The sequence below is a fragment of the Notolepis coatsorum genome, assembly GCF_963971535.1.
Source record: "Notolepis coatsorum genome assembly, chromosome: 13".
NCBI lineage: Eukaryota > Metazoa > Chordata > Actinopteri > Aulopiformes > Paralepididae > Notolepis > Notolepis coatsorum.
The window spans coordinates 58,844,201-58,856,937 of NC_140177.1; the positions used below are offsets into that span (position 1 = coordinate 58,844,201).

The 12,737-nt window shown below is 39.9% G+C and overlaps 1 protein-coding gene across 1 annotated transcript in view; it reads right to left on the bottom strand.

The window, feature by feature from the left end:
- Positions 1 to 603: 603 nt before the first annotated feature.
- The window catches only part of psma8 (proteasome 20S subunit alpha 8), a 51,098-nt gene continuing 38,964 nt past the window's right edge, over positions 604 to 12,737 (bottom strand). The window contains exons 4-7 of the mRNA XM_084328006.1: positions 11,235 to 11,357; positions 11,042 to 11,161; positions 1,443 to 1,505; positions 604 to 1,128 (exon numbers count right to left, since the gene is read on the bottom strand). Of these exons, the coding sequence (XP_084184132.1) occupies positions 1,033 to 1,128; positions 1,443 to 1,505; positions 11,042 to 11,161; positions 11,235 to 11,357 (402 nt within the window). The 3' untranslated portion in view covers positions 604 to 1,032. The remainder of the gene's footprint in view (positions 1,129 to 1,442; positions 1,506 to 11,041; positions 11,162 to 11,234; positions 11,358 to 12,737) is intronic.

Sequence of the window (12,737 nt, forward strand, 5' to 3'; positions counted from 1 at the left end):
TTCAACCCTGTGTCTCCCTCTTCCAACTGTCTCAATAAAGAAAAATATTACTTCCAACTGTCTCAATAAACAAATACTAAGGGAACGAAACTGTCCACCATTTATATTCAGATTTAATTATATTGTTTACACTGCTTATTTTTATCTTTACTATAATTGCCTATATTTATGTCTTCTACTATTACCATGCTATAACTGCACCTCCCCTCCCCCATACTGCTATGATGCACACATTTCCCCAAGGGGATAAATAAAGGAATATCTTATCTTTAAAAACAAAAAAGGAATACTAATAATCACAACTGAACCCTTCAGATGAAGAACCATGTCACTTACTTTACAGTTCACATATTCGCAGTTGTAAAGTCAATCCAAATCACTTAAACGTGTGAATGTGATATACTGTACATCACCAGAATATCCTTAACCCCTACGGTCTTAACTATGAATGTACACTCCCAACTTACCACCTTTAGATAATAAAGTTTGAAGACATCGCTCCTCTGAAAACTTAAAACGGAGTTAAATGGTTCTTCATCCGAGGTCTTCATTAACATAGTTCAACTGAAGCTAGTGTGACCTTGTACATAAAATACAGAGACATTACAAACAAGTGGACTTTATTAAGTGTTTTGTTCCATCAACATTCAGAATGTTTCAACCAATTAACTTCAATTATTTCTATCTCACCACTGTTCAAGCAGTTTGATGAAAAAGGAGATAAGAAAACATACTAGAATCTAAACTGGGTATAGCAAGTATATATTTTTTTTTTTTTTAAGGGCTGAACCCTAACTTGAAACCTTTAGATATTTACTCAATGGCCGTCAGCAGGGAAACAATGGAACTTGTTCAAAATATTCTTTGCTATTGAGATCACAGAGGAAATGGATCTGAAGTTACGATTCAGCTCTTTTGACATAAAGATTAAAAGCATCTCATCAGGACCGTAACCCCTTCTGAAACGATATGCCGGCCTCCTCCCCAAGTGCAACAAAAAAACAAAAAGACCTGTGGTTTGAGGAACTACTTTTAAGTGGATTTCTTCTGCTTCTTCTTCTCTGCCTCCTCTTCCTTCTCTTTCTCGATCTCGGCGACCAGGGTCTCGATTTCTTTGGACTCCAATATCTGCCGCCAGAGAAGAGTAAAATCAGCCAAGGATACAAAAAACACATTTGCGAGGAAGTGACTTGTCAAACATCAGCACTGTCACTTAAGCCAACATCGGCACAGTCACTTAAGCCAACATCATCAGCAAAGTCACTTAGGATTTTATACCAGCATCTGTCATTATTACAATTATCTCTCATTGACAATGAATGGCATCCGGTTAGCCATCTACTGCTTGTATTGTAACTGTATTTAAAAATAATAATAAATAATAATATAAAATTTGTATATATAAATCGGTGAAAAACAAATAAACTCCTGAGTGAGATTACCTTCAGTGGCTGGTTCCGTCTGATTATAGCAAGCTCGATGTTCTTCCCTCCTGACTGGACCACCTGTAAATATGGAACAGTATGTCATGCCGTGTTTTACGTCTGATGGAAGTCAGAGCAACTGAAACGTCACCATTTTAACCAGAATTTAAGTTTTTATTAAATGGAGAAACGCTTCATCCCACATAAACGAACATAAATGTACATCGATTATGTTATATAAGAGCAACCTCTGAATTTAACAACGGCTGTCGAACGATTAAATTATTTTAATACTTTAATCACATAAGACTGATTCATTGTGATTTACGTAAATAAGAAATATGTAGCAAATTGCATCCATCAGGGCTGTACAGTGAGACATATGTGATTCGTCTGTGTGATGAATTAATTTACTGCAGTGATCTGTGCGATAGTCTTGAGAATATTTTTTTATTATGTGTGAAGTGAATCAATGTGCCTCGCTCTTCTACTTGGTATTTGTAGTTTATCGTGCGATTAAAAACCATGTCCCCACCTGATTAGAGTCCATACATCAAACACCAAATCCCACAATTCCTAGCGAACAATCCCATGTCCTCAGCTAGTCGAGTTATCCATCCATCTGGGACGTGTCTAGTTTTTTACCAACCCCATTTCCAGTTCCGCGTTCTGCAATCTGATTGGCCACTGACGTTTCTGGTCATGTGACATGTGCGCCCAGGGAGCGAAATTAACTTTTTGACTCACCGGCCAGTGGCGGGTAGATGGGAAGAGTCTACCCGCCAATCATATTTCTTACTTGCCAATATATATTTTATATATACAATTTTTTTTTAAATAAAATATATATTATATAATCATACTTGTAGTTGTATTATCTGCGAGACATCGCCACCACGCAATAAGTCAAAATGCTTGCTATCTGCAAACAGCTCCACTGTCTGTTTTGGCTGTGTTGCTCTTCTAGAAAAATAATCCTTTCAGGGTTGCCTATTGAAATACTGTACACTTTCCTACTGTACACTTTCCTGATTAATTGAAATGGGGGACCCTGATGTAAACAAGACGAAAGTCTTTCTCTGGTCTGCATCCCCTTAACAATTGTGTGTATTGAGCTGTACTGTATTGTACCCATTCTGCAATCTGTTAATAAAGTTTTCAATCAATCAATCAATCACACCTCCAGTACAGAAACATTGTTTGAGTTTGCGTGTCAGGTAGACCATTGATTGACAGTCGAGTCTGCCAATTACATCACATCGCTTGCACTCCGGTGCTGCAGCTGGTCCCATTGCCCAGTGCCCACCTCTGCTGTTGATAACGCTAGCCAAGTTATTATACACACAGATACACAGTGGGCCAGTGACTTTGGTGTAGGGGTGTAACAATGCATCGATCCTAAGGGGGAAATTCAACTGCATCGATTTGAAAATGTTAGAATAGATTATCGCAATTTTAATGTGTACACGTTATGTTATTGTCATGTCCGTTACAGCCAACACACCGACATACGCTACTGCATCAACGTTATGATTAACAAAGCAAGGCATTCGTTTTGTTGCATTAACGTTATATTACTATTGCTATCGATAAATCTAGGTGTTCTAAAATCTATTGCTATTGGTAAGAGAGACTATAATAAGTTGGTGTCTCGGAAAACGAGAGCCCTGATCGCGGAGTTTCAGGAAGTAAACAAGAAAAATGAGAGCTTCCGATTGGTCATTTGCTTTATTTCCCATGAAACCAGTCACTTCACTCTACTGTGATTGGACCGTTGGCTTGAGTGCAATGTGGGACTTGTAGTTTTTTAACGATCTCGCAGCGGAGGAAAAAAAAGACGAGAGAGGCTATAATCTGTATTCGCACAGCGTGCGCGTAATTGATTTTTACCGTTCGCATACAAATATTTTTAGGGGCCTGCTTATGAACTACACGTCTACACGCCACACGGCGGGCAGCCCTCTAAGTGTCATGCGCCAAAGGTAAAAACAGACCGCCCCTGGCGGGCGGCGGGCTTTAGTTTCGGTCCCTGTGTGCGCCCAATCGCGTGACGCCTGTTTCTGCGCCCATTTCCGCCTCGAACAGCCTGCAAACTACCTAACGCCTAGTTTATCACTGGTTAAGCTTAGACGACTCTTTCGAAGTTGGTTAAGGTTAGAGTTTGGAATCAGGGCTGGTGTTCTATCGCCCTGCTCTAAGACAAACTCTAACCTTAACCAACTTCGAAAGAGTGCCTAAGCTTAACCGGTGATAGAAACAGGCGTCACATGATTGGCGCAGATGTCACACGACCAGAAACGTCAGTGGCCAATCAGATCGCAGGTAAAAACTAGACGCATCTGGGACACCAGGATGTAGGGACGGGCAAAACTCACTAAATTGCAATTCGATAGTCACTGGGAACTATTAGACTACTATTCAAAGATCGCCCGTCCCATAGGGGTGGGACGATACATCGATCCAGATCGATACATCGATGTAATTATCAACGATCGAATCGGATCGATGCAATGTAATAAGATCGATTCATATCGATACTCTTATTTTGAAAATCATGTGGCGAGTCTCATATCCGCCCAAGAACAACAGCAGTAGCTCCGTGTGTGTAGACGTTACAGCATAGCATTCTCCCTTTCTGTGTGTGTGTGTGCGCGCGTCTTTGGAAAGACCAGATGAGGTCAGAGGAGTTTGATGTTTAAATGTTATTTAAACATAAACAATATAATACATAATAAATGTAGGCCTATACATGATCATGCAACATCAACAAATTGTTGTAGGAACGGTTTGGGAGAGGGAGGTAGGGAGGGGTTTTAGGTTGTGAGTTCCAAAAAATGGAGCTTAAAGTTTAAAGCCAAAACGTGGCAATTTACAGTGAACAGGAGGTCTATTTGTATTAAAAACAATAGATTGATTTTCCTTTAAATATCTGGAAGAGCTCAAAAATACAAATGTCAAATGATATTTTCGTTACCTTTTTTTAGTTGATCTAAATATTACTGATTGTGTTAAATGGGCATATGATATCATCTCATATCGATTGCAGGCACCTGAATCTAATCTAATCGTATTGTATCGTGAGAGACTTTGTGATATCGGCAAATATCGTATCGTTGTCCAAAGAATCGATATCGTATCGTATCATGATGAAACTGGTGATTCCCACCCCTACCGTCCCAGCCCCACATTAACACTTTCAGTGCCAGCCATAACGTTGATTAATGTCCTTGAGTGCCATCATCCACTTCAATGATACCGTTAAAAACGCATAATCTATGTTTTAAATTATGGCTATGTGTCTAATCTGCCCGTCGCTTATCAATGACTTGTTTGCAGTCAACATTGTCGAAACGGATTTTTTTATTTTTTATACGCATAATCTATGTTTTAAATTATGGCTATGTGTCTAATCTGCCCGTCGCTTATCAATGACTTGTTTGCAGTCAACATTGTCGAAACGGATTTTTTAATTTTGTATACGCATAATCTATGTTTTAAATTATGGCTATGTGTCTAATCTGCCCGTCGCTTATCAATGACTTGTTTGCAGTCAACATTGTCAAAACGGATTTAAAAAAAAAATAATAATAATTTTAAATCGGTTCATATCCTTTTAATAGCATTTCGAAAAGCTATTGTTTTCTCGAAAATAGAAATATTCCGTCATAAACGGCATTTATTGGAATATTCTCGAATACACTAGACACGGTGTCATTTGTCGGCCTATTTATGAATCGCTTTCAAATAAACGCTAGATTATCAATAGTATGTGTACTTATGCACTCTATAGAAGCGAGCTGAGAAATCGATTCTCTCATTTCCTCAACAGCACACACACACATATGTGACTGGCCGTGGGGAGGATGGATTTGTTGAGGCAACGTCAATTTTTTATTTTATTTTTTTAACATATTATGAAAGTACAGATTCATACCTTCAAAATAAGCCATCACTTGAACATTTTGGTGGGATACTTTTCAAGCTACTTCCTATGAATCATGGTGATATCAGAAAACGCATTCAGAGATGAATGGCCTTCGAACTTTGTGGAGAGTTTCACACGTGTGTTAAACTACAACCCTACCCAGAATGCATTGTATTCCATGGCCCCCCTCTCTCTCTGGGGACATTAACACCTTGCGTCAGGCTCTTTTGTTATGTCAATTTGTTGGAAGCCTCACATAAGCCATGTTGTGGAGGTCAAGGTATTGGCTGAACCAACAATCTTCTTTTATCTTATATAATGCTTTGGTCCTTATCTGAATTATTGTGTTGAGGTATGGGGAAATACCTATGAAACCAACCTACTTCCTTTGGTTATGCTCCATGTAAATGTATTATAAGGAAAATGGGGGACCCTGATATAAACAAGACAAATCAAGTGAAAGAGTTAACCTTCTGTAGTGTGGTAGTGAAAGAGTTAACCTTCTGTAGTGTGGTAGTGAAAGAGTTAACCTTATGTAGTGTGGTAGTGAAAGAGTTAACCTTCTGTAGTGTGGTAGTGAAAGAGTTAACCTTCTGTAGTCGGTAGTGAAAGAGTTAACCTTCTGTAGTGTGGTAGTGAAAGGTTAACCTTCTGTAGTGTGGTAGTGAAAGGTTAACCTTCTGTAGTGTGGTAGTGAAAGGGTTAGCCTTCTGTAGTGTGGTAGTGAAAGGTTAACCTTTTTTTTGTATTTTATTTTTTTATTATTTTTTAAACAAACACAAACAAACATGACGACACACGATTAGATATACAAGCATTGTAAAACAGTGTACATCAGTTAACTCATCGGATAAATGTCTTATACAAGATATACCCCTAATACCTGCCATCTATTCCCCTACACACATATGCTCCTGCTCGCACCCCCCGCCCTGGACCCCCCCATGGATAATCCATCCATTATCCTTCGCTCCTAACCAAACACTACCATTAAATGCTAGCTTTTATTCTCTCCACCACTTCTAACCACATTGTCAATTTGGATTCATTGAGACCCAAAGTTCTTGCTGTAGATATTTCTAGATAAATCACATCGAGATATGTAAGAATCCAGACCTTTCGGCACATTTTTTCCGGTTGAAACCATCGTGATGCTATCAGTTTTTTAGCCACTGTAATACCAGCTAAAACCAATCTCTTTTGTTGTATAGGTACTGCATATTCAAAAACATCATTCAGCAGTAATATAGAGGGGTGTACAGGTATATTCAGAATTAAGAGATTTGATAATTGCTGGGTCACTTCTTCCCAGAATATCTTAACTGGTGGGCAGTCCCAATACATGTGCATAAATGTCCCCTCGTCCCCATTTGTACATAAGAAGCATTTGGAGTCTTGTTTAAGACTCATTCTGTTCAGTCTTATAGAAGTCAAGTATGTCCTATGAATAATAGTTAAGATTGATTTGTTGATGGTCCGGGTTCCTTGATGCAAGTCGAACATTTGCCCAGGCTTCTTGCCAATCAAAATCTTTTTCTAGGTCTGGTATATCCCTCCTCCAAACAGAGTCTAGGTGGAGGGTTTCATACGAAGCCGTTAGTAATTGATGATAAAAATCTGATACAAAACCTCTCGATGTCTCTCTTTCATAGAAACATTTGTGGTATCTGTGGTGTGCAATTGGTGTCTTTAATGGAACACCGTGAGTCTTCAAACATAACAATAATTGTGCGTAAAAAAGAAATGTGGAACCGGTGAGATTAAACTTTTTTTCTATTTCATCATAGCTACAAATACCCTGTTTGTTGAAAACATCTCCTAATGTATGCATGCCTTGCTTTTCCCATCTAGGGAATCTTATAGGTCGTTTTCTAATCAGGAGTGCATTGTTATTGAATAAGGGAGTATGATTATGCCATTTATGTGGATTAGAATATTTTTTTTGTGTTTCACACCATATCCGGATCGCATGTGTAATTATGGGGCCAAATTTCAGTTCGCATTGCTTAATTGATATTTTGGTGTATACTATGTCCTGCAGTCTCTGTGGTGCTACTATATTTACTTCAAAATTTCTCCAGGATACTGATGCTTGGGGTTCAAACCAGGTTGTCAGTGGTCTTAAAGTGTACGCCTTAAAAGTGGAAAAAATTTGGGATTGCCATCCCTCCGTCGGCTTTGTTTCTCTGTGCGGTGGATCTTTTTATACATGGTGGATTGTTATTCCAAATACATTTATATGCGGAAGAGTGTAATTTTTTCCAGTAACCATCTGGAGGGGGTAACGGAAGCATTGAGCTGATGAAGTTGATTCTAGGTAAGACATCCATCTTAACTATTGAAACCCATGCCTGTACTGAGTTTTTAAGTTTTGACCACCTGTCAAGGTCGCATTTGATTTTATTTTGGTTTTCTGTGTAATTGTGTTTCACCGTTTGGCTTATGGTAGGGAATATTTCAACTCCCAAGCATCTAAAGTGTTTAACCATTGGTATTTCCCCTGGAAGACTTGTATTCTCTGCAGGGGCGTTCAGTGTAAGGAAAGCCGACTTTGGCCAGTTTATTTTAAATCCCGATAGGTCGCCAAAGTCATTAATCAACTTGAGAAGATAAGGCATTGCGGTGTTAGGGTTTTGCATGAACAGTATTACGTCGTCCGCATATAGACTACTTTTGTGTTGTGTGCCCTTGATTACGATTGGTTCTATGAGTTGGGATTGTCTTATATATTGTGCTAAAGGTTCTAGTGATAAATCGAATAGTCCGGGACTAAGAGGGCAACCCTGTCTAGAAGAGTGTGATACCGAAAATATTCCGGAGGTGATTATACCTGTTGTAATCATGGCCGATGGGTCTTTGTATAATACTTTAATCATATCAATGAATCCTTTTCCTAACCCCATCCTTTCTAATACCGCCCATAGATAGACCATTCCAGCCTATCAAAAGCTTTCATTGCAAAGGTTAACCTTCTGTAGTGTGGTAGTGAAAGTGTTAACCTTCTGTAGTGAAAGTGTTAACCTTCTGTAGTGTGGTAGTGAAAGGTTAACCTTCTGTAGTGTGGTAGTGAAAGGGTTAACATTATGTAGTGCGGTAGTGAAAAGTTAACCTTCTGTAGTGTGGTAGTGAAAGGTTAACCTTCTGTAGTGTGGTACACACACACAAGATGTGTGACATGGCTTGGTTTCATGTTTTGAGGTACCTTCAATTATCTGTAAATAATACATACATACTGTATCTAAATTAGCCCTTTCCTGTGTGAGTGTTCCGTCTGGTCATAATCACTGATATTATAGATGGAAATAGATGAAATATTATTGTCCCTGAGGGCAAGTTGTGTTGTTGTCTTGAGTATCAATGAAATACGTTGCACGCTCAGCGCTGTGGAATGAAGGAAATGCGCGTCCCTATCACCGCGGAAAACAAGTTACTTAACATTACACAGGTCACGCTATGCATGCTTAGCTTGCTAACGTTAAGATAGCAGTGTAACTTAAAGTCAATGTTCAATGTTCAGATTCAGCGTCATGAAATCAGTGATGAATTGCCAGCACGCGTTCGTCTTCAGCAGTGTCCACCGAAGTGTATAGTGAAAACAACAACAGCCATCGCGTCCTATAATGATAATAAGTTGTTTGTTATTTTTTTTGAGTTTCCCTATTGAATGAATTTACTTCTTATGCCATTAGGTTGCAATAAATTCACTCGAACGAAATTCGTTCGCTCATCAAATTCGTGACATTCTAAATGTGTTTTAATGTTGTTTAATTTAATGACAATACACCCGCGGACTCACGTTTTTTGATAGGTCTTTTTTTTATTATATATATATAGACACTGCGTTTGTCACAAGTTACGTTGCTATAACTTATAACATTAAGATAACATTGTTCTTCTCTCTGCTAATAAAGGAAAGCATGCGTCTGTGTGTGTTTCAACACCTCGATAAGTACCTGTGACCACCGATCACCGATCGTCGTGAGCCATATCGGCCGATACCGATCGTTTTTGATTTTAACACTATGATCGCCGCGGACGAGTTAAGACGTCATTCCGAGCCATGCTCATTCTGCCGAAGACGCCGTAACTCGTCTTTGATGTCAATATTTCAAAAATCTGTCATATTTCCTTTCCGGAGCCCTGAGACATACTGGTGATCTCCTCTCAACTCTCTAGCGGTTCAAGAGCGCCATCTGGTGGCCGATCGGCAGATCGCCAACCGGATATTAACCTTTGAACCGGTAGTACTCATCCATATGTGGTCCGGCCACTCGCTATAGCTCCCGCGACTCCATCTTGAAACACTGGATAATAGATCGCTCGCCCTAACTCAATAAACAACGTTATTTGGACGTATATACTATTATACAACCTGGAAATGGATCGGGCATTTCTACATCCCATAATAGAAAAAAATCTGTTCCACGCTCATCTGCCAGCGGCGCGAGGAAGCCACGGTAAGATTCAGCGTTATTCTCTAACGTATTCTATACTAACGTATTCTATACTAACTGATCTGATGAACATATGACCCACTCTGGATGAATCATCTAACGCTGCCCACGGAATTATAAACGATCCCCCGCCCATCCGGTCAACATCAGATGATGCGTAGAAACTTCTAGAAGTACGTGCAGTTGAAACTTTTTATCTCGCACAGATTCCTACCAAACTGTATTTGATCATCAATATAATGCATTTGGGGCTATAAATCACGTTCTGAAGAAATCTGCAGAAAACGATAAAAACATACTTATACTTTAGACCATATTTTAGTATGAATATGTGAATGAAAAAGTTTAACGTTGCTACACCCTGAACAATACATATAGGACATTGAATGGGCCATAATAATGGCAGTTTAGCAATAGAATTAAAAAAGTTATAGCCCTGCAAAGAAGGGGAACTTCTCCATAGACAAATAGAGCTGGCAGCGACAGCGACTGAGATTGGGTTTGACGATCGGTGAAAATAAAACATTATCACCGATCACCGATCGCATATTTATACTGAATATCGGCCGATAACGATCGGTGGCCGATCGATCGGGGCATCCCTACCAAATTTGATAAAAATCCACTCAGAAATGAGTGCTTGAGAAAGGTTTTAGTAAACCGTGCACCAGTGCACCAAAGGGAAAAAAAATCATGAAAATCCTCCATGGCTATCCACCTCTGAAGATTGAGTAACAACTCATTTTCGCTCGTCAACTTTCACCTACTACCTCTATTCGCACTCCCCCACATGGGGTAACGTTGGAAGCGGACACTCGTTGGCTACAACGCTGACCAATCATTTTCTCCATCAGTGGTGATTGGTCAGTTCTTGAGCGTATACAGTCAGACGTGGTCATTTGACACACGGCCTGTAAAAAGACGCTCGCCTGACATATCGTCATGTAACTCGAGAACCGAGGCACGGAATTGGTCGAGTGAGGTGGCGTTCGAAAGGCGGCAAATTCATGTTTCGAATATATAATATTACATGATCGGCCGGTAGACGCTCGCAAAGTGCCGTGACGTGCGCGCAAAACGGGACGTATGCGACCCGGTGCACGTTATACGGTTAAAATTTGTTTAATCGAAAAATCAGTTCGGAAACTACTCTATGTATATTGAAATAAGACACTCAGAAGATGTCTGGTCACTCATATTTCTCCTGGCTTTCATGTCAGCCCTGAATGTAAGCTCACCTCAAGGAGAGCTTTGATGGCCAGCTTGATGGTCTCATTGTCACCAGCAATGGCTTCCTCTGTGTAATTCTTCTCCAGGAACTCCCTCACCGTCTTCGCACTACGGCCAATTGCATTTGCCTGAAAAGGGGAAGCAACGGTCATGATTGGAGGATCAAGAAGAGATGGGGGGGGGGTGAGATGAGTCACTGACCTTCCAGGCGTGGTAGGTTCCTGAGGGGTCCGTCTGGTACAGCCTGGGGGTCCCATCGTCGTCAAAGCCAACGATCAAAGCAGAGATGCCAAACGGCCTGCGTCCGTTGCTCTGAGTGTAACGCTACATAACAAAGAGAGGGAGCAGAGTGGTTATTCTTATGAAGCTGACCAGAAGAAAACATGAGCACACAGAGTATGAAAAAAAACAAGGAGAGATGAGCGGTTATTCTTATGAAGCTGACCAGAAGAGAATCGAAGGACACCAACAGTCGGGCATTAAAACACTCAACTTTGCCTACATTTTACCAGTGTTGCTGTTAAGCCAATATTTTGCAGGCATAAGCGGTTAAGGCCCAGCAATATTTTCAGAAAATTCGCCTAAAAGTACATGCCCAAGTAAATGGAAGATTGCTCCACTTCTACAAGGTCCATTTGCTTGTTCTTGGACATTTATGGACCTCAGGGAATGTATTCTCAGTGTCAGAAATATTGTGTCTGTTACTATGCTTGAGTAAATTGTAATGAACCAAAAGAATATAAATATAATTGTTTCCATCTTTGACGGTGAATAACACCATGCTAAAATTTACCAAAAGTGAAATATTCAGCACCTTCTTGAGATCAAGTGTACAAAATATCTAAGCAAATGAACAATGGGTAGATGATTTACAGGTTTTTTTTGTAGATACAGTACTGAATTTTGCCATCCAGACACATGCAATATGAATATAGAATATTAGGCCTATAAATTACCTTATTATGTCCAAGTCATACATCTATGGATAGGCCCAGATCTCATCTTTTCAATGGTAGAGCTAAATCTGGATTTAGTACCACCAGGCGCAGGGCTCTACAGTGCGACCATATTGCTCACATATGCCCCTAGAAATATGTGTGTGCAAACCGGAAAAATCAATTACTTGCACAGTGTGCAAGTGAAGATTACAGCCTCAGTCGTGCTTTTTTTTCTCCACTGATAAATCGTTAAAAAACAAGTCCCACATTGCACTCAAGCCAACGGTTCAATCACAGTAGAGTGACGTGACTGTTTTTTTTTTTAAGCTTTATTTTTTAGCGTTTATCGCTTTTCTGGTCAAGCATGACCGACAGATACAGGGTGAAACGGGATATAGAGCAGGGGAAGACATTCTGGCAAATGACGGTGGGTCCGGGAATCGAACTCGGAGTCCACCTGATCCGTGACGCAGCACGGTTTTCCCCGACGCAGAAATAGCGCCGAGATATGCGGTGAGCTACTGGAGCTCCCCTACGACGTGACTGGTTTCAAGGGAAATAAAGGAAATGACCAATCGGAAGCTCTCATTTGCTCGTTTACTTCCTGAAAGTCCGCCATTGCGATATGCGAGACTTTCCAGAGACAGTAACATTAAGTTTTATGTAACTTATTCTAGTCTTACCAATAGCAATAGATTTTAGAACACCTAGATTTATCAATAGTAATATAACGTTAATACAACAAAACGAATGCCTTGCTTTGTTA